Below are 25,896 nucleotides of genomic sequence, written 5' to 3' on the forward strand. Positions count from 1 at the left end.
ACGGCAATCCCATAGTGGCTGTGCTAACTTGGAGAGGGAGGTGGGCAGCGATGGGTATGGGGCTGGGTCACCCACATCCTGGATGGTGTTTGGGGGGGTGGTCATACGGACTTTTCGGAATGGGAGGGAGGTTGCCCCTCTGGGATCGAGGGTTGGACGTGTTGCCCATGTCTGCATTGGGTTGCAATTCTGTGAGTATGGGGGATTCTCAACCTCACTTTGAGATCTGGGCACCCTTTAAAAAGGGCGCCCCGATCTTTGAGGAGCCGATCTTGCTGTTGTCTTTAGTTCCCCACTGCAGAAAAAAATTTGAAGTTGGGGTTTTCCAGTGAGAAACTCCCCAAACTCCAGTGTGGGTGAATACCAGTCTGGATCGTGCCCAGACACCTGGCGGGAATCGTCCCATGAAACTCGTCCCAAATGACATTTAGGGCAAGATTCTCCGGCCTCGTTGTGCTCTCGTCCGAGCGAAGCGAGATCAGTGAATAGCGGGAGAGGCTGAAAACGAGAACCACGCCAGGCACCAGATAGTTTGCAATGTAACTGGCTCATTCCCCTAGGCGAAATCAGGGTCTCACCGTAGCGTGACGAGAAACCAATTATCACCACTTAAGCCCTATTTCCATACAATTAACGGGAGCCACCCCATATCCAGCAGCCTCCTGTGATTCATCGGCCTCCGCAGCAAGTGACAGAAAGCTTCTGCGGGGAGCCGAGGAGGTAGGTAGCTTGCCACCCCAGTGCTCGGGGAGGGGGAAATCCTTGGCCAGGGGTGGGGGACCCTCGGCCAGGGGTGCGCCACCATGGGAGGGTGGGGCGGAGACGTTGGGGGCTACCGGAGGGCAACCACGCATGACACCACCATGGCAACCCCTGGATCGTGTGTACCTGTTCCAGGCGCAACCCTTGTCCCTGCTCATCTGGCCCACCGACCACCCATAACCCCTGTAGTGATCTGTACATCTGTACATACATCTGCACATACACCAGGCACTACAGCACAGATGTAACAGCCACAGCATCACTAGAGGGCAGCATCAAAGATGGGTAGAAAGGGTCCAGCCCAAGGGAGGATCCGCCTCTTTCAGAAGCACAAGGTTAGTGAGCAGCAGCAGACAGACAGCTCAGCATAGGCAGCTTACCTTAGCTTCACTGGTCATACCTCTTGACTGTATTATATCTCGTTAAGCTCTGGAAACAGAACAAACCCACTGAATAAAGCATTTGTGTTAACTGGAAGTCTACAATCTTTATTCAGACTTAGAGAATAACATATGGTACCAGGAGTGATTTCAGAAAGCTAGCTAGACACCAGCAAGAGAAGAAAAACTTAAACCGGATATTCGACTGTGAAAGACTTCGCAGCAAATGGATCCTCGACGACTAACTGATTCGATGGAACTTGTTGGAACTCCATGGCAGCTGGAAACAACCAGTAATTTCAGTTATAACTGGAAAATGTTTGAACAGCTGTTCCAAATATTTATCACAGCTAATGATCTAAGCACTGCCTCTGACGCAACAAAAATAGCCCTACTACTCTCAACAGGAGGGCATGAAGCTAGAGAAATCTCTAATTGCTTTAATTACTTAGAAGGTGAGGACAACACCAACTTAGAAGTAATACTCAAAAAATTTGATAAACGCTGTAACAGTCAGATTTAACTCTTGTCAGCGAAACGGAGGGCCCATCTCTGATTTTATTACAAATCTCAAGATAATACCACAAGGCTGTGATTATGCTGATTTCAGAGACACTATGTTAAAGGATCAATTAATTTCTGGACTGTCTGATAAAAATTTGAGGGAAGAACTTTCACAAAATAAGTATCTAACTCTAGAAATCACTATACAAAAATGCCTGGCTTATGAACAAAAACAAAATCAATACTTTGAGTCTCTACAAACACAGAATCATCATTTAGAAAACAAAATTGGTAAAAATGGCACGATAACTTACCACGAGACAGAGGCAGGGTTGAATCAGAGGACGACGGCGGTACTGAGCGGCAGCCATCTTGAGAAAGGAGCCGCACATGCGCAGTTGCGAAAAGAGCGCACAGTACAAGAAACTCGGAGTGCGCATGGGCAATCGAGTCCTATGCATGATGTCCCGAGCGTCATAACGTCAGAGGACCAGGACCACACCCACTTAAAAGTGAAATGCACGAAAATGAACAAGAAGAAAGTTAAAGCTGCAAACCCCAATTTTCTTGCCTCAAAAGATAGAACAATGCCCGAACTTACACCAGCAGTTGAAAATAACTTTCACACCACCCTGGAACAAGCAGTTAGCACCGCCCTAGAAGATGATATGGTCCTTGTAAGACTACGACTCAGACGAAGATTTCATCTTGGGAGCTGGCTACCCCAGTACCAAATCCGAACCGCAACTAGAGGTGTTGTACCGTGAAGAGCCCAACGATGAGTTCTTCGGATTGGGGAATCTTCAGCCCAGCGTATATGACATCCCAACTCGTGAGTGCAGGATTATGCTGCGACCTGACACCAAGAAACAGAGAGTGGTCCACGCACCACGAAGGGTCCCAGCCTCCACTCAAGAAGATGATTTGTTCATTGAACATGAAGAGAACGATCACAACTCCGAAACAAAAAGCGATGATTTGTCCATCGAGCAATACACACAATACTGCTCAGACATGGCTGAGTTATTCGGAGATCCTGATCACAGCATCAGCAACACGGCTGAAAAGCTCAACACAACTCTTCTCATGGTAGATGAATCCAATATCAGGGTGCCATGGCAGATCGTCGATACATTGGATGACAGCAATACCCAAGACGAAGACGACGCCACACAGAGAGCACAGAACGACTCCATTGAGTGGGAACAGATCGACTCTACAGCAAGAACACTGCACGACTCCACAAAGAAAGCGATGACAGACACCACAAAGAGAGCGACGCAAGCCTCCACAAAGGGAGCGACGCAAGCCTCCACAAACAGCTTGGTGACAGACTCCAAAATGGAAGCAAGCAAACACTCCATAGCGAACGCCAGGCCTGAACAAGACCATGAAGATCTATCAAGCTTATTTGAGCCACCAAAAGAAGACTATATAATGCTACCCAGCTCATTTAACCAACAAGAAGACACTGAATGTCTACCCACTGTATGTGAGACAAGTGACGAAGAAATCACAATTCTTATGCAGGATCACAGCGAGACTGACATATCTCAGCTCGTCTGCGCAGAAGTACTCAATAATCAGAGGACGGCTACTCATGAGACCAGAGAGACCACGTCAATTGAATTCGTGAAGATTTTGACTCCAAAAGAGGAGCACCATGAGTCCAGAGAGACCACGTCAATAGAAATCCTGAAGATTTTGACTCCAGAAGAAGAGCACAAAGAGTCCAGAGAGACCAGGTCAATAGAAATCCTGAAGATTTTGACTCCAGAAAAGGAGCACAAACAGATCAATGATGATTCAAGTGAACCTGAAATGACTCCAACAGAGGAGCACCAAGAAATCAGTAATGGTTCAAGTGAACCTGGAATGACTCCAAAAGAGGAGCACCAAGAAATCAGTGATGATTCAAGTGAACCAGAAATGACTCTAGAAGAGGAGTACCAAGGAAGTAAAAAAGAGGAATCGAATCTACCACAAATGACTGATGTCACAAACATCAATGCAACATCAGATCATTCTCACAATTCTCAAGAAGAAACGCTCAATGTAACAGATACCACAAAGGACACTGACACCAATAACTGTGACAATGACTCAAATCATCCACATGGCACACTCATTGAGCGCAACAAGAACAACAAAAACCGCAAGAAGCACAGCAGAAACAAGAACAACAGCAACAACAAAAACAACATGCAGCGTAACAAGAACGAGAAAAACCATAAGAAGCATCCCAGAAACAACAAGCATGACAAGAAAAAGAACAAGAATAAAAGCGAAAACAACAAAAACAGAATCAACAAACGTGACAAAAAGAACAACAAGAACAACAACAAGAACGACAACAAAAACAACAAAGACAGAAATGACAGAAACAACAACAATGAAACAACGACCTGTACAACATGGTACAACTCTGCACGTGGAGGACAATGCCGCAGCACACTGCGAAACAATGACAAGATTACAAACATGCCATGGCATGATAAAGAATCTCATAAATTCACATCTGCTCCAGAACAAACAGTGCAACACAGAATCGCTACCCACAATCAAATGGGGCAGGGGAAAAAGGTGTCCACATCATTAAACAACTCATCAGCAAGGCAACTGAGTCATGTTCCAACATCAACCCAGCTCTGTTATCGCACCGAGCAACCCCATTGAGCTCAGGACTGTCGCCAGCGTAAATGCTCTTCGGCAGAGACGTCCAGACAACCCTACCGGCAATGCAGTTCTGAGACCCCGGCAACGAACTGGTTCTCGACAAAATGCGGGCACTCCGCTCCAAACAAAAACAATACTACGATCAACATGCGATCCCACTCAAGCCACTGACAATAGGTGACATCGTCAGAATCAGGGACCCAGAAAGCAGATGGTCTGAACTAGCCACGGTGATCAGACAGGAGCCACCGCAGTCCTACATTGTCAAATCGTCAGTGGGAGTACTTTTTCACCGTAACCGCCGGGATCTATTAGAGATTCGACATACAACGCCAGTATTTCCCACACTGGACTTGATTGAGTCCATTTGTCCACAGGACGTTCCTCGCCACACAACGCCAGACAGTACTCTTGATGACATCAAACCATGATCCCGACTACCACCATTAAGACGCTCCAGCAGAAGTCGTAAGGCACCTGACCGGCTAGATTTGTAACGACTCTTCGACACACGCGCAAGACAAATATGGACATTTCTCACGATGGACTCATAACACAGTTAAATGTTTCTGTATTACTTTTAGTATTTTCACAGTGTGCAGATTTGCATATTCTCACCACTTGTGTTCTTGAGGCCAGTCTAGAAAACATGTCAAATAAAAGGGGGGGATGTAGTGATCTGTACATCTGTACATACATCTGCACATACATCTGCACATACACCAGGCACTACAGCACAGATGTAACAGCCACCCACAGCATCACTAGAGGGCAGCATCAGAGATGGGTATAAAGGGTCCGCTTCTTTCAGAAACACACACAGACAGCTCAGCATAGGCAGTTTACCTTAGCTTCACTGGTCATACCTCTTGACTGTATTATATCTAGTTGAGCTCTGGAAACAGAACAAACCCACTGAATAAAGTATTTGTGTTAACTGGAAGTCTACAATCTTTATTCAGACTTGGAGAATAACATAACCCCCACTGACTGCCGAGGCCTCTAGCCATGCGGCTGAGGCTATATTGCTAATAGGGAATTGGCAATCAAGTTTCGTGAGCACTTCTCACAACCCAAGTGGATTCCCATGGGTGGGAGGCCATGTAGCATGTGGGAGTCATTGCCTAGCATTCCAATCAGACCAAGATCCCTGGACACATGTGCCTGAACACTGCGGGAGGCAACACCACACACGCAGCAACCAAGATCCGAACACCCAGGGGATGGGACACAGCTCCGGGGACATGTCCGCCGCCAGAGGGTGGGTGAGTGCTACGGGGAGGGGACCAGCGCTTGGTCCAGGTGACGTTATGAGCGGGTGTCCGGGGTACAGGGCGTTCCAGGTGGTGGTGGGGGTTATCAATGGGGGAAAGGAGGGTCCTGGGGAGGGAGCCATTGCTGTTTGTCAGTCTAACACCCTCTCCCAATGCCATACAAATATTGAACGGAGGGATTTTGGACCCAGAAATTGCCCTAGTGGTGCCAGGCGGCCTGACGCCAGAGACACTGGCAGCAGCAGGGTCTGCAGATGCTCGAGGTGGCGGACCATGTGCCGGACCCCGCCCCACACACTGTGGACCCAGCCACCCATCAAGCCAGGGAGGGACCCAGAGGGGGAATCCTTCGACGGCCCAGGGTGTACAGACATCGCTGGTCCTTTCTACACTTGACAGACAGTGTGTGCCGCAAGAGAATCCACCTCAACACTGAGACGGTGCTGCACATGTGCCATGTCCTCGCAGACTTGGCACCACATAGAGGAGGAGGACTCACCGTCAAGCCCAATGCAGCCCTGAACTTTTATGCCTCTGGATCAGTCCAGGGCTTAAGCCTGGTCCTGTGTGGCATCTCACAGGCCACAGCCCACAGGTGCATCTGACAGGTCACTGATGCCCTGTTTGCCAGGGCGAAAAACTACATAATCTTTGACATGGACCAAGCCCAGCAAGATGCCCGGGCTGCGGGTTTCTCCGCCATCACCGGGACCCCAGGTCCAGGGGGTAATAGATGGCATGCATGTTGCCCTGCGCTCACCGGGCCATCTGGGAGTGCCCTGTGGTAACAGAAAAGGGGTTCCACTCCCTGAACATACAGCTCGTGTGCGACCACCAGATGACGATCATGCACATATGTGCATGCTTACCAGGGAGTGTTCACGACAGCTCCATCCTGGGGCTGTCGGTCATCCCCAGCCTCTTCAAGGACCACCCCAGGATGGGCGGCATAGGGGGTACCCACTGAGGACCTAGCTAATGACGCTAGTCCGGAGACCGAAGTGGAGACCCGGTACAACGAGGCCCATGTGGCCACCCGGGCTGTGATTGAGCAGTGCATTGGACTCCTCAAGATGAGGTTCCGATGTCTCGGCTGCTCTGGCGATGCACTCCAGTACATTCCCCAGAGGGTCACCTGCTTTGTGGTGGTCTGCTGTGCCCTCCACAACCTCGCACAGCAGTGGGGTGACATGCTGGAGGTTGGTGATGAGGAACATGTGGCCACCTCTCCGAGGAGAACGATGATGAGGTGGCGCCGGACCAGCAGGGGCTTGAGGACAAGCCCTGGGAGGAACCGGAGGACCAGCCAGAGGCTGCAGGACAGGCGGTAGCGGCGAGGGTCCGGAAGGCCAGGGAGACCCTCATACTCGCCCAATTCACTTACAATGTAGCCTGGTCCGTCATCACTACCTTACCCATGCCCCACTCCCATTTCCCACCCTCCCAGGGTCTGTGAAACATCACTCCAGGGTGCTGGCATTGTGTTGGTATTGTTAGGTCACTGTCAAGGGCAGGGGGTTGATGATAACCTGCAGAGAGCTGAGCACCAGTGCTCCTCAATCTATGCCATAGTCTGACCCCTGCCTGTCGAGTGCTCGCTCACACCCATCACCTGCACGCGGTGTGCTTGGGGAGGTGGGGGATGCCTGGAGAGATGGGCCAAGGGTTCAAAGGTTGGCCCGCATTACGGAAAAAGTGACAGAGGCATCATACTGGTGGTGCACAAGGGTGTTTATTCAAAGAATCCCTAAAGTTCAGAAGGAGGCCATTTGGCCCATCGAGTCTGACCAACCCTCCACAGGCACACGCTACATAGGCCCACTCCCCCGCCTATCCACGTAACCCTGTAACCTAACCTACACATCTTTGGACACTAAGGGCAATTTAGCATGACCAATCCACCAAACCCGCACTTCTTTGGACTGTGGGAGGAAACCAGAGCACCCGGAGGAAACCCACGCAGACACGAGCAGATTGTGTGCCACCCAAGGCCAGCATTGAACCCAGATCCCTGGCGCTGTGAGGCAGCAGTGCTAACCACTGAGCCACCGAGTTGCCACTTTTTTCAAAAGCAAGTGACTAATAATTACGTAGGAAAACGAGCTGCAATAAAAGATCTCCCATCCATTGATTGTCTACACCTTCCGCTGGCGGGAGAAAGCGGGCAGCATAATCAAAGATCCCTCCCATCTGGGTTATTCTCTCTTCCAACCACTTCCAGCAGGCAGAAGGTACAAAGGCCTGAGAACAGATTCAAAACAGCTTCTTCCCAGCTGTTACCAGACTCCTGAATGATCCTCTTATGGACTGAACTGATCTCTCTATGCATCCTCTCTACTATTGTAGCACTACGCTCCGTATGCTTAACGCGATGTGTATGTACTTACATTGTGCATTTACGTCCTATGTTTTTTCTGGAATGATCTGCCTATACTGTACGCTGAACAATACTTTTCACTGTACCTCTGTACATGTGACAAAAAATCTAAAATCTAAGAAAAACACAGCATGGTAACTGCAGGTAATTTCAATGGTCATATGCTATCATCTGTTTTCATTACTATTAGAAAGATGTCTAACTCATTCTGAATGCATATTAATTACTAATACACTAACATATTAGGAATATAAACCAACCATTAACCATTACAGTCCAAAAAAGTTACAACAGGTTTTCTCCTACATTATTCGTAATGCTTCATAACCTAGGACTTGACTCCTCACTCTGCAACTGGATCCTTGACTTTCTGACCCACACACCACAATCAGTAAGAATAAACAATAACACCTCCTCCACGATAGTCCTCAATATCGGGGCCCCGCAAGGCTGCGTACTTAGCCCCCTACTATACTCCCTGTACACACATGACTGCGTGGCAAAATTTAGTTCCAACTCCATCTACAAGTTTGCTGACGACACGACTATAGTGGGTCGGATCTCGAACAACGACGAGTCAGAATACAAGAGGGAGATAGAGAACCTAATGGAGTGCTGCAACCACAACAATCTATCCCTCAATGCCAGTAAAACTAAAGAGCTGGTCATTGACTTCAGAAAGCTGTACACACCCTGTCTGCATCAACGGGGCCGAGGTGGAGATGGTTAACAGTTTCAAATTCGGGAGATATGCAGAGGCCCCCGAGGAGGGACTACTTAGGGAGCGGCGAAGTCTCCAGACGGAATTCGACCTGTTGACCACAGGGAAGGCAGAGTCACAGTGGAGGAAAGCACAGGGGGCGACGTACGAGTATGGGGAGAAGGCAAGCCGGATGCTGGCACATCAGCTCCGTAAGAGGATGGCAGCGAGGGAGATAGGTGGAGTTAAGGATAGCAGGGGAACTACGGGGCGGAGTGCGGTGAAAGTAAATGAGGCATTTAAGGACTTTTATGAGGAGCTGTACAGATCTCAGCCCCCAGCGGGGGAAGAAGGGATGCGACGATTTCTCAATCAACTGAAGTTCCCGAGGGTGGAGTGGCTGGTTTGGGGGCGCCAATTGGGTTGGAGGAGCTGGTTAAAAGACTGGGGAGCATGCAGGCGGGGAAGGCCCCGGGGCCAGATGGGTTCCCGGTTGAGTTTTACAGGAAGTATACGGACCTGTTAGCCCCGTTGCTAGTGAGGACTTTCAATGAGGCAAGGGAGGGGGCGACGATGTCCGGGGCGCTGATCTCTCTGATCCTGAAGCGGGACAAGGACCCACTGCAATGTGGGTCGTATAGACCGATCTCGCTCCTCAATGTGGATGCTAAGTTGCTGGCAAAAGTGCTGGCTACGAGAATTGAGGACTGTGTCCCGGGGGTGATTCATGAGGACCAGACGGGATTTGTACAGGGCAGGCAGCTAAACACCAATGTGCGGAGGCTCCTCAATGTGATTATGATGCCCTCGGTGGAGGGAGAGGCGGAGATAGTGGCAGCTATGGACGCGGAGAAGGCCTTTGACCGGGTGGAGTGGGAGTATCTCTGGGAAGTTTTGCGGAGGTTTGGGTTTGGGGAGGGGTTTACCAGGTGGGTTAAGCTCCTGTATAGAGCCCCGGTGGCAAGTGTGGCTACGAATCGACGGAGGTCGGAGTATTTTCGGCTGTACTGAGGGACGAGACAGGGGTGCCCCCTGTCCCCACTGTTGTTTGCATTAGCAATTGAGCCTTTGGCTATGGCATTAAGGGAGTCCAGGAAATGGAGGGGGGTGGTCCGAGGGGGAGAGGAGCATCGGGTGTCGCTGTATGCCGACGACCTGTTGCTGTATGTGGCAGATCCAGTGGAGGGGATGGTGGAGGTCATGCGGATCCTAAGGGAGTTTGGGGACTTCTCGGGCTATAAGCTCAATGTAGGGGAAAGTGAGCTCTTTGTGGTGCATCCAGGGGACCAGGGAAGAGGGATAGACGCCCTACCGTTGAGGAGTGCGGAAAGGAGCTTTCGGTACTTGGGGATCCAGGTAGCTAGGAGCTGGGAGGCCCTGCACGAACTTAATTTGACGCAGCTGGGGAAGCAGATGGAGGAGGACTTTAAAAGATGGGATGTGTTGCCACTCTCGCTAGCGGGCAGGGTACAGTCGATTAAAATGGTGGTCCTCCCGAGGTTTCTTTTTGTGTTCCAGTGCCTTCCTATTATGATTACCAAGGCCTTTTTTAAGCGGGTAGGTAGGAGCATCATGGGTTTTGTGTCGGCAAACAAGACCCCGAGGGTAAGGAGGGGGTTTCTGGAGCGTAGTAGGGACAGGGAGGGCTGGCGTTGCCGAATCTGGGTGGCTATTATTGGGCAGCCAACGTGGTGATGATCCATAAGTGGGTAATAGAGGGAGAGGGGGAGGCATAGAAGAGGCTGGAGATGGTGTCCTGCAAAGGAACGAGCCTGAGGGCGCTGGTGACGGCACCGCTGCCGCTCTCGCCGACAAGGTACACCACGAGTCCGGTGGTGGCGGCAACGCTAAAGATCTGGAGGCAGTGGAGACGACATAGGGGTGAGATGGGAGCCTCGGTGTGGTCCCCGATCCGGGAGAACCATCGGTTCGTCCCAGGAAGGATGGACGGGGGGTTTCGGAGCTGGCATCGGGCAGGGATCAGAAGGATGGGGGACCTGTTTATAGATGGGACGTTTGCGAGCCTAGGGGCGCTGGAGGAGAAGTTTGGGTTACCCCCGGGAAATGCGTTCAGGTGTATGCAAGTGAGGACGTTTGTGAGGGGGCAGGTGAGGGGATTCCCGTTGCTCCCAGCACAGGAGATTCAGGACAGGGTGATTTCGGGTGTATGGGTCGGAGAAGGCAAGGTTTCGGCGATATATCAGGAGATGAAGGAAGAGGAGGAGGCTTCGGTAGAGGAGCTGAAGGGCAAGTGGGAGGAGGAGTTGGGGGAGGAGATCGACGAGGGTCTGTGGGCTGATGCCCTGAGTAGGGTTAATTCCTCTTCCTCATGTGCCAGGCTCAGCCTGATACAGTTTAAGGTTATTCACAGAGCGCATATGACAGGGGCGAGGCTGAGTAGGTTCTTTGGGATGGAGGACAGATGCGGGAGGTGCTCGGGAAGCCCGGACAATCACGCCCACATGTTCTGGTCGTGCCCGGCACTGGATGGGTTCTGGAGGGGTTTCGCGAAGACTATGTCCAAGGTGGTGAAAGTCCAGGTCAAGCCAAGTTGGGGGCTGGCATTATTTGGGGTGGCGGACGAGCCAGGAGTGCAGGAGGCGAAAGAGGCCGGCATTCTGGCCTTTGCGTCCCCTGGTAGCCCGGCGGAGGATCTTGCTTACGTGGAAGGACGTGAAGCCCCCCAGTGTGGAAGCCTGGATAAATGACATGGCAGGGTTCATTAAGCTGGAGAGGATAAAGTTTGCCTTGAGAGGGTCTGTGCAGGGGTTCTTCAGGCGGTGGCAACCGTTCCTAGACTATCTCGCGGAGCGTTAGAATGAGGTCGGTCAGCAGCAGCAGCAACCCAGGGAGGGGGAGGGGAGGGGGGGTGTCTCTTTCGGGTGGGGGGGGGGTGGGTTCCCTAGGGGTACTTGTAAAAAGCATATGGGAGGGTTATTATGTGCGGGAGAAACCCATTGTATAAGTTCTGTAGTATGTTTGATTGACATGTTTATGTTTTGTTCTGTTCTTTTCTCTTTCTCTTTTCTGTTATGGGGGGGGGGTTTAATTGGTTGAAAATTTTTGTTGGAAAAACTTTTTTTTTTAAATTATATGTTTATTCAAGCAGTTTCAAATCCTAGGGGTGCACATCACCATAAATCTGCCCTGGTCCACCCACGTCGATGCTACCACCAAGAAAGCACAACAACGCCTATACTTCCTCAGGAAACTAAGGAAATACGGCCTGTCCACACAGACTCTTGCCAACTTTTACAGATGCACCATAGAAAGCATCCTATCGGGCTGCATGACAGCCTGGTATAGTAACTGCTCAGCCCAAGACTGCAAGAAACTTCAGAGAGTCGTGTACACAACCCAGTCCATCACACGAACCTGCCTCCCATCCATTGACTATGTCTACACCTCCCGCTGCCTGGGGAAAACGGGCAACATAATCAAAGATCCCTCCCGCCCAGCTTACTCACTCTTCCAACTTCTTCCATCGGGCAGGAGATATAAAAGTCTGAAAACACTCACAAACAGATTCAAAAACAGCTTCTTCCTCACTGTTACCAGACTCCTAAATGACCCTCTTATGGACTGACCTCATTAATACTACACTCCAGTATGCTTCACCCGATGCCGGTGTCTGTGTATTTATATTGTGTACCTTGTGTTGCCCTATTATGTATTTTCTTTTCATTTTATTTTATTTTCATGTACTAAATGATCTGTTTGAGCTGCTCGCAGAAAAATACTTTTCACTGTACCTCAGTACACGTGACAATAAACGAATCCAATCCAATAAACAAATCCAATATGCTCAATTGCAGCAGAGCCAATTTAGAAAATTAAATTGCATGTTTACTTGATCAATTTTCTTCACCAACAAACAAGCAGAAGTTACTCTGAACTAAGATCAATAATCTCAGAATTATTTCCAACATAGAGTTTAAATCTTGGTGAAAAATTCTATTAACACTTTTTATAGAGTATTACATTTTGGTCTCGTTAGATGGGCAAGCTAGTTTGTTATTTAAGCAACACCTGGAATAAAAAATATGTGAAACCCTTATTGTTTAGAAAGTTTAAACATGGATTATGATTGATACACGGTGTGACTTGCTCTGTCAGACTAGTGTAATTAGTGTACAGTGTGGGCAGATGTTTGTCTGCTACATGTTCCATTCTCTCCTGTTTCTTCGTCCTTCCCATTTTTGTAGACTTCTTCCAAGTCATGAAATTTGACACTTCTCTTGATCAAATTTTGCAGCTGAATTGTTCAGAGGTGAAACAACCTGGTGACCATCGCAGTAATCTTACTGAAGACATGAAATTCCTTCAATGGAGCAGAAATGTCATTTCAATACTTTACATCTATTTGTATTTCAAGGCGTTGCTAATTATTTACAAGGCTCAAATTAAATAATTGATTCGTACTTTGAAATTAGCCCAAGATAGGCAGTTAAATTACACATTTTCAGTAAAAATTCCAAAGTTGGTTCACCGTTTAACCTCAGTACAATCTTCAGTGGCATTATTGTTATTAGCTTTATACCATGCTACATATACTAGAAAGTATTTGACAACTGGTTATAAAGAGATTTTACAGACTGTAAGACAGTGTTGTGAGGAATTTCCCACAAAATCTCAAGTAGAATCTATATCGAGTTAGGTTTGCAGTTCCTGATCACTATTATCCAGCAATCCTTACCAGAAAGTTTATGTGGAATGGGCTCAGGTATGAATCATCAACACTTTCTTGCTCACATGGAAAATGGCTAGCTGGATCAAATAATGCAGAATGACCGGAAAAGATGCAACCATGTTGCAGCACCAAGTGATCAAGTGAAAACAAACACTTACATTAAATTTGCACTGGAGTATTCATTAATTCCCACCCGATTATGCTGGCCACTCTCACCCCCACCCCTTACCTCCCCCACCCCCTCCCCCGGTGCCCTCAGTAATCCTTCATGTGCTTTGCCTTCCTAGCTCTACAGCTACGTCTAGGTGTGTCCACAAGATGCACATCAGAGGTGGAGGCAGCCAGCTGCTTACCTCATCCCGTGACCTTCAATGTCCCTGGCAGGCGTCCTCTGGGGCCGGAGGGCCCGGCTCACTTGTCAGTGGCGCATGCACAGCCATGCCGCCCTGTTCCGGGTGCTGGCTGCGAGTTGCAGCCTTATCAAAAGGGTGGAGCCCGGGGGAGCTGGTGGCCACCGTCGCCACTCCATGGGAAGGGCCCATGTTGGCACTAAGCGCCCCTTCGTCCTGTTTGGTGCCGATAGAGCCCTGGGGTTCAACTTAGGACAGAGGGGCAGCTGGTTCGAGCCCCGGCTGCCCCTGCATTATTTGGCTGTGCCAGCCCTGGCAGCTCCCCGTGGTCTGCACCATTGTGTCGATGCCCACGGAGATGGTCCTCAGTGACTGGGATATGCTCTGCAGTGCCTCAGCAATGCCCACCTGCAGCTGGGACAAGCTCTGCAGCCCCTCGGCCATTCCCACCTGAGACCGGGACACATCCCGCAGAATCTCATCAAGGTCAGCCTGGTACTGAGTGACATCCCCCAGCAAGGCGGACGTTCTGCTGAGATCCTCAGCCATGGCCGAAACTGACTGATCGATGCCTTGGACACCTTTACTATGGTGCTGACGTCGTGCACCAGACTCTCCACTGCGGTCGCCACCCTAGCAGTGTTGGCCTCGGTGCCATGCATTGCCAGCGACATCTCCTGCACCTGTAGCCTCTGGGACTCCTCCAATTGGCTATTGATTTGCTCTGGTGTTGCTGACATCACCCTCTGAATGCCCTGACCGCTCCCTATCATCTCCATCAGCTCGGGGAATACCTCTTTCATAGCATCAGGCTGGAACCCAGCTGGATCCTGGGATTCAGCATACCTCCAACTGCTGTCTCGCTTGGGGATTCCTGCCTCCACCTGATGTGCATCAGCAGCTATGTGGTGCTTATCAGAGTGTGCCCCAGAAGCCTGACCACTAGCATTTCCCACTGAGGTACATGTGTCTGCGATGGTGAAGGGTGGGGATGACAGCAGTGATGCCTTGATCATTTCTTCCTCGGAGCTCCCCTCCGAGGTGCTCTCCTGGGAGGCTGGAGAGGGTGCCACCCAGGATGGGCCAGCGCCATTGATGGAGGACCTGCAGGAGAATGGACATGTGGTCAGTGGGAGGGATGGGTCAGTCAATAAGACTATAACAACTTGCGTTTGACAGCTTTCACTCTGAATGAAGCCCGGAGGTTCCTCACCCCTACAATGTACGCCAGCCTCTTCATTGGTGACCATTCTGTCCTCAGCCACCCCAGTCACCTCCAGGGCCTATTCCTCGAAGGAGGTGAGGATTCTTATGTCCAGCACCCCACCGCCAATCTGGGCCCTCTGCCGACGGTTGTGGGAAAGCTTTTCCTGAGGAGACACCGAGGGGCATCGTTAGCCACACTCGTGGTTCACAGTGGTGGAAGGGGGGTGTAAAGAAGGGATTGGGGGAGGTTGTAGAGGCGGAGGTTGTGAGCTGGCTGGGGTTCACTGGGCAAGAGCTGTTTAGGTGCTGTTCGACCTTGTTAGCGGGGGGGATGCTGGTGAGCGCGGTGCTGGCGAATCAGCTGGTGAGCCTTCATTTGCATCGAGAAGCCTGTGGGGTCTCGTTAAGTGGATCAATTAACATTGGATAGCATTGCCTGCCTTGCTGGGCCAAGCACCAAGAAGCTTGCGGCAGTTTCCGCTCGCTACCATACTTAGAAATCGTTCAGGAGAATCGCGCCCTTAGTCACTTTTTGGGAAAATTGTGCTACAGTCATTCAAACTTTTCAAATACCTACTTTCAAGAGTCAATTACATAGGATATTTATGGCAGAGTAAAAGACCATTCAGCCCAAGCGGTCCCTTTGGCATTTATGCTCCACTCGAGCCTCTTCTCATCTTTCCCTCCTCACTTTTATGCTTGTCTTGTTTTCCCTTAATTAATCCATATTTGCATCTTAAGTGCATCAATTATAAGATTTGTATTAGGAGATTCACCAAACATGTGTGCAAGAGACTGGGGGGAATAGGTCCCAGAAACCTGCTCTGTTTGATTCACAGTTTGTGAGTTGGCTGACTTCATCTAGGGTCACAAAAAGTGACTTCCATGTCACGAAGACTCAAGAAGAGGAAATCAGCTAGGGTTTCTCATTTGCCTGAGTGATCAGCAGGGTACCGAGCAGCATGCTGTCAAGGTGTTATGCCCCTTATATGACTTTTCAACTTTCAACTGACTGCAAATTTTATAATTTGAAATGAGACTGGACAAACTACTTAAAAATGGAAGGCCACCTTTCAAGATGAAAAACAAACAAAGTTTCAGAGACCCATCAAACCTCATCACTGCCTAAGGAAGAAACATTAAAAGGCAAAGTAACCGCTTCTCGGCCTTTTGACTAAGATTGAGCGTAGCGCTTCTTGGCCTTTTGGCTAAGATGAGTGTCAGGTCAGGTGTAATGCCTGGATCTGGTATGTCTCTCTTGTGGGCACCATGAATTGGATTCAATTTAAATTGTTTTTTGGAGCAGGCAAGGAGCTGGATTAGGGGTTCACCCCTGTCCACATTCTGAGCTCTGGCTTTGTAACTCTGATAAAAGTAATGGATTAAAAAAAAAAGGCAAAGTACTGGTTATGCAACATCGGCTGCCACAGACAGACCCACCCAAAACCTCTTGAAAATACAGAATGGGTGAAGTATAATAGGCCAGGCTGCAGCCTCTGCAGAGAGAATGCAAGAAAGCTTTAAGCAGAGGAATCCGGCTGATAGCTGGACTCCCTCGCTCTCTTGGAACAAGTGTATTACCCAGTTCAGAAGACAACTTTCCTTGAAATCTACCAGCGAACCAAGATCTTGTAATAATTACAACATCTTTTACATCGGACCACATCCACAAACCAGCTAACCCAAATCGACCACAATGTTTAAAAATCTATGCCTCAACGACGGCCAATCAAAGGACACTTAATCGTCTGTTATTTTCACATTTTATGTTGGACTTTTACATCTCTTATTTCTGATATCTGTGTATGTGCATCACATCTTTTTTCTTGGGTTTGGAGTTTAATAAATGTGATTTTTCTTTAACTCAGGAAAACAGTGGGGGGATTTTCTGGCCGTTCTTGCCAGTGGGATCTCCCACCCTTGCCAACAGCAAATTCCCATTGGGGGTTTCCTGGCGGCGGGGGATCAATTCAATGGGAAATCCCATCGACAGCGACGGGACCAAAAGCTCCCGCCACCGTCCAACGGTGAGTTGCCTCCACCACTGAAAAACACACAGTGGGGGAAAGTCCACCCCCGCCCCCATTTGATTCGCTTCTTGTTGCTCACTGCATAAATAGTTACATACATTTGGATTCCGAAAAGGCACATCCTTCTGAAAAAGAAATGTAAACCTTTAGTGTGGCTAACTGAGGTGGCTGAATAGAGGAGACAGTTCACTCCTCTTTTGGTATTAACAATGCTCTGATCTCACATGTTGCTGCCAGCTTGCTTCTCTGAAAGACATTCTGCTCCTCTTCAAGCGGAATTGCACACAATGCAAGGGAGCTGCTGCTGACAGCCTGTACTGTCACTGGATGCGTGGGGTTGTACAAATGGAGTACCAGGGAATAGAGAAGGCTCCTAGGTTCACGGATGCAGCACTGGAGGCTTTAGTCGTAGAGGTAGACAGAAGGAGAGAGGCCATGGTTCGGTTGGGGTGGGCTGCTGGGGGAATGAGACCCTCAAGGACCACCTTTTGAAGGAAATGGGAAAAGATAACCAGGGAAACCAATGCAAGGAGTCTGACCACAAGGACTTGGCAGCAATGCCACAATGATTTAATGTGTAGTCACTGTTGTATGTGGGAAGTTAGCCATGCAAAAACCAGCAGGTTACATTTTGCTACATTGATTTATGAATTTTATTTTTTGGAGCAAATGCTTATTTTCTTACTACACATTAACTATGGTCAGTCAGGTTTTGGTAATTGACAAGTGAGGGGTATTGCCACCATTATGTATTGATTATATATCATTACGGCATTGGGTGCAGTTTTAAAATTGTGTAACTTGCAGAAAAGGTTTTCTAAACAGTTTTAAAGCACATTTTTGTTTTATTTGTGGCTTCCAGTTATGCTGGAAATATTCCGGATTGCAACATTTTTGGTGCTAAGCATGTTGCCACAGAACAACATGTCTCGAGGGATCAACAGCTCTTTTCCTCTTCTCTTGAAAAAATGGATGTTTAAGAGACATTCTCAGCATTGTAGGGTGGGCTAGATTTATTTAATAGGAAAATAATTACCAATATTTGTATGTGATATTCTATTCTCTCGCAGATAATTCAAATTTTTATGGTTTGTAAATTATGAAAAATAATGATGCAAGTAATTTTTGTTAAATCTGATTCAATTCCATTCAGAAGAATTTAATTAGAGTTTGTTTACAATATGGAAGAGAACACATTTTACCCCCCACTAATTTAAAAGACCAAATTATCTTTTAATGTAGTTACAAAGAAACTTTCCCTTTGATGGGAGATTCTCAGAATCAAAGGCACCATTGTTCTCCGCCCTTATGAATCTTTATTCGAGCTTTTCTCATACTGTCCGTTTACAAAAGCTTGAAAGACTCATCCACCTATTTGCAGAGTCTTTTTCGTGGTCAATAACAGTTCTAGATTTATCTATTTTGCACCTCCATTTTTAATCCAATTTTAATTCTCGAGTCCTCAGTGAATTGCTATTCCATGAGGGACAAATCTTAGCTCCTCAACTTCAGATTTGAGGGTACCCCAAAGATGCACGGGGGAATCCCGCCTGAAAGTCACCCAGGTAAGGGTTTACGCGACAATTGTCCAGAAGTGCTAACTTCGCCTGGACAATTGGGCTGCGCTGGGAACCATCCAACAAAGCAATTTACATCGCTAACTTGGGATGGTTCTGCCAGTGTTAAGCTAATAGTTATTCTGGAAAGGTTAGAAGAAATAAAACCTCTTCTAACTTCATTGTAACTATTTTAAATGCCCAGTCTGGATCCCGCATGGGACTCTCCTCCCCTCCCGCTCTAAGAAACCCCCCCTTAACCTGACCACCTGACACAACCTAGTTAGATATCCCCATCCCCCACAACATAACACAATCCGATCCAGTCCTGACCCCCTCACCCAAACCGGCTGCCTGGCTGGATACCCCACCCCCACCCCCCACTGCACCCTCCCCCAGACCCGGCCTGACCACCAACCCCCTTGGCCTGGCTGCATGTCCCCCAAAGTCCCAAATTCTTATGTTCGACTGCCCCACCCAGATGTCTGACTGCCCCCCCGCCCCCCCACTGCTATGAGGCCGGACTCCCCAATGTCCAATCCTCCAACCTGACCCCCACCCCTCATTTACCCCACCTTAGGCTATTCCTGCACAAATCAATACCTTTTATTTGCACTAAAACATTTGGATTACTGAATAATTTTAGTGAAAACACTTAAGTAAAAGATTTGATTAATAATGAGTACTGTTATTATATATTTCAAATTAAAGGAACTTGAATTAAGCGTAAACTGAATTTCCTCTTTGTGATTAATGTTGCTGTTATTTCAGCAGATTGAATACTAATTTTATTTTGTTTACAGTTTACAAGAAGAACTGTCAATGTTTAAAAAAGACTTTGAGAGACTGCCAAAAGCTGCAGTGAGTTTTTTCATTCATACAATTCATACAATTCGTTCGCTTAAAAGTACATGTTTAAAATTTTGCGTTAAGAGAAATATAATGCATAATCTGATTGATCCATGTGTTGTTATAAGATCCACTTGTATTAGCAGTGCTCAGTCCTAGGTTGCCCTACCAATGATTCAACTTGACAGCCCGAATTGAATATATAACGAGACTCGATTGCAACATTACCAGAATCAATCATACACACCATATTCAAGCAACAATTAACAGAATCGGTATTACCACAGCATTTTATGTCTTATTCAAATCTGCTGTGTTTTATTCTGTTTGTAAGGTTTAATTTCTAGCTCTTTTCTTATGTCTCTCTTGTGCATGCATATCCTTGCGTCAGTCAACACTCATTGGCTCACTTATACCATGTTTATATTTGTACTGTTTATTATAAAATTATAAATGCCTCAATAAAATGTTTTTTTTTAAAACACTCATTGACTCACTCTATTGTCTAGTTTCAACCAATCATTATCTTACACAGATTACTGAGTCATTGTTTGCCTGGGATCAATTACAATTAATTGATTGCAATTAATAAATTATTAACAGTTGACAAAGTTAAGGTCATTGAATGTCTTTGAACAGTTAAAGGGGTTATCTGGCAGTTACTTAAGAGTGTTCATTAATCATATTTCAATGGTATAAATGGTTACTTAATCATATTTTAATACTCTCCAATTTGAAGAACTTCTGAGACATACGAATTAGGTGCATGAGTCGGCCATTTGGCCCCTCAAGGCTGCTCCACTATTCAACAGGAAATCCTGTTTTCAACGGTGGAAATAGTAGATCCCGCTGGGGGGCTGCCTCCGCTGCCGAAAAACATGTGGCGGGGTGGTCGGTAAATCTCGCCATTATTTTCCAATATTAATTCCCCATTCTCACTCTAGAGAGCCAGTGCCCACTTTGCTCACTTTTTGTTGATTACCGGTAGAAATTCTTACCATCTGTTTTTATATATCTAGCTAGCTTTCTCTCGTACTCAAATTTCTCCCTCCTTACTAATCATTTAGTCAGTCTTTACTGCTGTTTATATTCTGAACGATCTTGTGATCTGCCACTCATTTTTGCGGAATTATACACTAAATCTTTAACCGTGGTACTATCTTTAATTTATGACATATCACAATTATAATTCCTTAATAAAGCTGTCATCTTTGTCTATTACACTTTTCTATCTGAAGTGTTTTCCTATTTAACATAAAATGCTGGAAATATTCAGTCGGACGGGCAGCATCTGTGAAGAGAGAAACAGAATTTATGTTTTAGGTCGAGGACCTTTCATTACACCGGAAATAACCTGAAACATTGGATGTGATTTTCCATGGCAACTTGGATGTGTTTCAAATTTGTGCAGGTTAGGTGGATTGGCCATGCTAAATTGCTCCTTGGTAGGGTTACTGGGTTACAGGGATAGGATGGAGGCGTGGGCTTAAGTAGGCTGTGTTTTCCAAGGGCCGGTGCAGATTCAATGGGCCGAATGGCCTCCTTCTGCACTGTATGATTCTATGTTTCGCTGCAGCGAAGGCAGCCCACCATTAGTCAATGACAGGATATTCTGGGCCCATGTTGTCAAGGAGTTTCCTGTTGAATGCACCCCTCATTGCTCGGAAACCCATGGTGGGTGTACGCCATTGGAGGGACCGGAAGGTCCCGCCGGCGTGAATGGCTGGAAAATTCCAGCCGTTAGCTTTGTTTGTCGTTCCGTAGAAGTCTGTCCTGCTGTATATTCCCTGCATTTTCTCTTTTTATTTCAGATTTCCAGCAGTATTTTGCTCTTGGTTTCCTAGGTATTATATTTGCCTCTCAGCTGCCTTATTGTCCTGAAGCATGTATAGGCATTCTGAGCTATATCTTATGGTGTAAATGTATTAAAATAATACAGAAAGATAGTCACGCAATAACCAAGCCCATTGCCAATAGAAACATGTACAATGGGCTGGATTCTCCGATTTGGAGACTATGTCCTGTCGCCGGTGTGGGAACGGTGGCATTTGACGAGTGAAAAATCGGCGCAAAACGGCCACCGATCTTCAGTCTGGTGGGGGGCTAGCAGGCACGCAGCATAGAGCACCCGGCTCTAGCTGCCGATCCGGCTGGAGAATTGCCGGGTCCGTGGCCGTGCTTGCGCATTACGGCGGCCTGCAGCGGCCATGTCGTGCAACATGGCGCCGGCTGCGCGCGGACCCAGCCTGCCAAATAGTGCCCCCCCTTTGGTCAGGCTCTCCATCCACGACCACCCCCCACCAGTGCTCCCAGCCCCTATCAAAGCCCCCCCTGCCTGCAGATTGGCCCTCCCCTGACTGTGGCAGTGCTGGACTCAGTCCGCAGCCACCACGGCGAGTTACCGAAACAAAATAGGATGAGAGACCCACGCTGTCGGGAACTCGGCCGGTCGAAGGCGGAGCATGGGGAGGGCTTCAGGTAACGTCCTGAGGTCAGCCATACGGCGTGTGGTGTACTCCTAGAGTACACCGTTTTGTAGGGGGCAGTGCATTGCAAAAGCAGCTCTGCGCCCGATTTCGGCACCAACGTGGATTCTCCGGCCGACCACCGATCGCGATTTTGGCATCGGAGACCGGAGAAACCTGCCCATTATGTCTGTTTGTGATTAAACAAAGGGTTTCAAACAGAAGGTTTTTTTTCCTGATGGTCCAGTTGAAAGTTCAGTATTACTGCACTGTGGAAGAGCACATACTGCCAAATGTTAGGCAGAAATCACGTAGAAGTAATATTTAAACTGACAGCAGCTTTTTGTAAACATTTCTTAGTAAAGGAATAATTGTCAGTAGCTCACTAATTATTTTTTTATGTAAAACAATTGCCAGTGCAGAAATACAGTACACAGATCACTGCCAATTCACATGATACATAAATTATACTGAGTCAGTCAGTACTAATGTGTTGAGAAGAGAGAGTAGAGTTTAAAATTCTTATCATTGATCATTTAAATATAATTTAAATACTCTTGAGAGTCGGTAAAATATAGCTTAGAAGTGTACAATAATAATCTTTATTAGTGTCACAAGTACTCAGAGCCTGTGTAGACCAGCTGCCGAGTGTATTCGCAGATATGTTCAACACCTCACTCCTCCGCTCTGAGGTCCCCACCTCCTTCAAGAAGACCACCATAATACCAGTACCAAAGAAGAACAAGGTAGCCTGCCTCAACGACTACCGACCGGTGGCCCTGACGTCTGTTATCATGAAATGCTTCAAGCGGCTAGTCATGAGACGGATCAATGCCAGCCCCTCAGACGGTCTCGATCCACTGCCGTTTGCTTCTCACCGCAACCGGTCCACAGCAGATGCTATCTCCCTGGCTCCATAATCAACACTCGAACACCTCGACAAACAAGGACACCTATGTAAAACTGCTCAAGACTAATAACCAAACTCTGCAATCTTGGACTTGACCCCTCCCTGTGCAGCTGGATCGTTGACTTCCTCACCAACAGACCGCCTCTGTCAGGATAGGCAACAGCACCTCCTCCACAATAGTCCTCAACACCGGGCCTCGCAAGGATGTGTGCTTAGTCTTCTACTATACTCCCTATACACACATGACTGTGTGGCAAGATTTAACTCCAACTCAATCTATAAGATTGCGGATGATACGACTGTGGTGGGCCACATCTCAAACAACAACAAATCAGGCTACAGGAGGGAGATAAATCACTTGGTTGCATGATGTACCGAAAACAACCTATTTCTAAATGTCGGAAAAACCAAGGATCTGATCATCAACTTCAGGAAATGTAGCACGACACACACTCCCGTCTGCATCAATCGCTCTGAAGTGGAGATGGTCGATAGCTTTAAGATCCTGCGGGTCACCATCACCAATTGTCTGCCTGGTCCACTCAGGTTGATGCAACAGTCAAGAAATCCCAACAGCGTCTCTACTTCCTACGGAAGCGAAATAAATTTGGCATGTCTGCATCAACTCCCACAAACCTTTACAGATGTGTGACAGAGAGCATCCTATCCGGCTGCATTACAGCCTGGTATGGGAACTGCTCGGTCCAAGATCGCAAGAAACTGCAGAGTGTGGTGAACTCAGCCCAACGCATCACACAAGCTTGCCACCCCCACATTGATTCTGTATACACCTCCCGCTGCCTCAGGAAGGCAGACGGCATTATCAGAGACCCCTCCCACCCAGGCGTTGCCTTCTTCCAGACCCTTTCATCAGGCAGAAGGTACAGAAGTCTGAAGACCCCCCACATCCAGACATGGAACAGCTTCTTTCCCCACAGCTACAAGACTCCTCAACGACTTCCCCTCGGACTGATCTGTTCCCTGTAAGAACACTATTCACGGTGCCCTATGTGGCTCTTGCTCGTGTATTTGCTTTGTTTGGCCCCTTGTTCTGCACTGTAACCAATCACTGTTTGTCAATGTACCATTTGTCAATGGTCTCTGTTGATTATTCTTCTTGTCTACTATGTACGTACTGTGTACGTTTCCTCGGCCGCAGGAAAATACTTTCCACTGTACTTCGGTACATGTGACAATAAATCAAATCAAATCAAACATCAACACTGCAATGAAGTTACTGTGAAAAGCCTCTAGTCGCAACACTCCGGCGCCTGTTCGGGTCACTGAGGGAGAACTTCGAATGTCCAATTCACCTAACAGCACATCTTTCGGGACTTGTGGGAGGAAGCCAGAGTGCTCAGACGAAACCCATGCAGACACTGGGAGAATGTGCAGACTCCACACAGATCGTGACCCAAGCTGGGAATCGAACCTCGGACCCTGGCGCTGTGAAGCAACAGTTTTAACCACTGTGCTACCGTGGCCTCCTCAGGAACAAGAGTATACCATACATCCCCTTGAGCCTGCTCCACCCATCAATATGATCGTAGCTGTACTTCTGCCTCAACTCTACTTACCTGTCTGCTCCCCATATACCTCGATTTCTTTGAGAGACCCAGGTCTCTCTATCTTAACCTTAAACATACTCAAATATAGTACATCCACAACCCTCTGGGCTAGAGAATTCTAAAGTTTCACAGACCTTTGAGGGAATAAGTTTCTCCTTATCTCAGTCCGAAATGATCGATCTCTTGTCTTGAGACTAGCTACAGTGTACTAGATTCCCCAGTCAGAGGAAACAACGTCTAAATGTTTACCATCTCAAGTACCTTCTGAATCCTGTCGGCGGGATTCTCCCATTCGGCGGCAGAGTGTCCACGCCATCGGAAACGCCATCACGTTTCACGACGCTGGGAGTACCGATTCTGGCCCCTACAGAGGGCCAGCAAGGCGCTGGAGCAGTTCACACCTCTCCAGCCTCCCATCTTGTCGCGAACTGTGCGACGCGGGATCCGCGCATGCGCAGTGGCGCCGGCGTCAACGAGGACATGCGCAGTGGCGCCGGCGCCAACCCGTGCATGCGTGGTGGCCTCCCTCAACGCGCCGGCCCTGACGCAACATGGCATGGGAGTTCAGGGGCCCGCGCATAAGAAAATAGGCCCAGGGAGCAAGAGGCCGACCTGCCGATCGGTGGGCCCCGATCGCGGCCAGGCCCCATCGGAGGCCCCCCCGCAGGGTCGGAGCCCCCCTCCCATCCCCACAGGCCGCCCCCCCCCCCCCGACCCTGCGCGCAGAGTTCCCGCCGGCTGCGACCAGGTGTCGACAGCGCCGGCGGGACTCTGCCATTTTAGAGCGGTCGCTTGGCCCATCCGGGCCAGAGAATCGACGGCCCGGCCACGTAGAGTGACCGGCGCCTTGCCAAACGTGCTGGTGCCCGTGGAGAATCACGTGCCGGCGTCTGGGCGGCATGGCCCGGTTTCGGGGATTCTTCGGCCCAGCCCCAGGCTGCGAGAATCCCTCCCTGTATGTTCCAATGAGATCACCTCTCATTCTTCTGAGCTCCAAAGATAATAGGCCCAATTTACTCAGCCTCTCATTATAAGAAACCCCTCTCATCTCCAAAACCAATCTAGTGAACCTTCGCTGTACTTACTTCTAAGACTTACTTATTCTTGTTCTCCAATCTGCTTTTCAATGAAGGCCAGAATCCAATTTGCCTTCCGAATTGCTTGCTGCACCTACTTACTAACTTGAAATGCATGGAGATAGATTTAGACAGTAGGGTGATCGTGATGTTACTCAACCAATTCCATTCCATCAAGTTATCAAGCTCTGCTCAGTTACTAATATTCAGTTTCTTTATTTCCATATCTAGCCCAGGCCAAGGTAACAGGAGACAAAGTCAAATGGAACTACTGATAGAAAAGTGGAAGTACCCCAGAAAGACTGTCTGTGCTCATCACTGTTAGTAATTTCAATGCAGTACAAAGAAAATATCCCACCAGTAATTTAGTATCGTAATCTTCTTTGTGTACCTGAGGAAAGTCCAGCCCTCAGACATAGCATAATTCTAAGGGACACAAATAGGTCTTCTTGATGAGAAATTCCTACATGTTGTCAGAAACTTGAGTGCCAATTATGTGTTAGGTTGAACTGAGTCAAATGGA

The 25,896-nt window shown here is 48.1% G+C and overlaps 1 protein-coding gene across 1 annotated transcript in view; it reads left to right on the forward strand.

Moving 5' to 3' along the window:
• Positions 1–25,896, forward strand: part of ccdc146 (coiled-coil domain containing 146) — a 176,333-nt gene that overhangs the window by 64,788 nt on the left and 85,649 nt on the right. The window contains 1 exon segment of the mRNA XM_072471338.1: positions 19,309–19,366. Coding sequence (XP_072327439.1) covers positions 19,309–19,366 — 58 coding nt within the window.

Source organism: Scyliorhinus torazame, chromosome 13 (assembly GCF_047496885.1).
Source record: "Scyliorhinus torazame isolate Kashiwa2021f chromosome 13, sScyTor2.1, whole genome shotgun sequence".
Classification (NCBI taxonomy): Eukaryota; Metazoa; Chordata; class Chondrichthyes; order Carcharhiniformes; family Scyliorhinidae; genus Scyliorhinus; species Scyliorhinus torazame.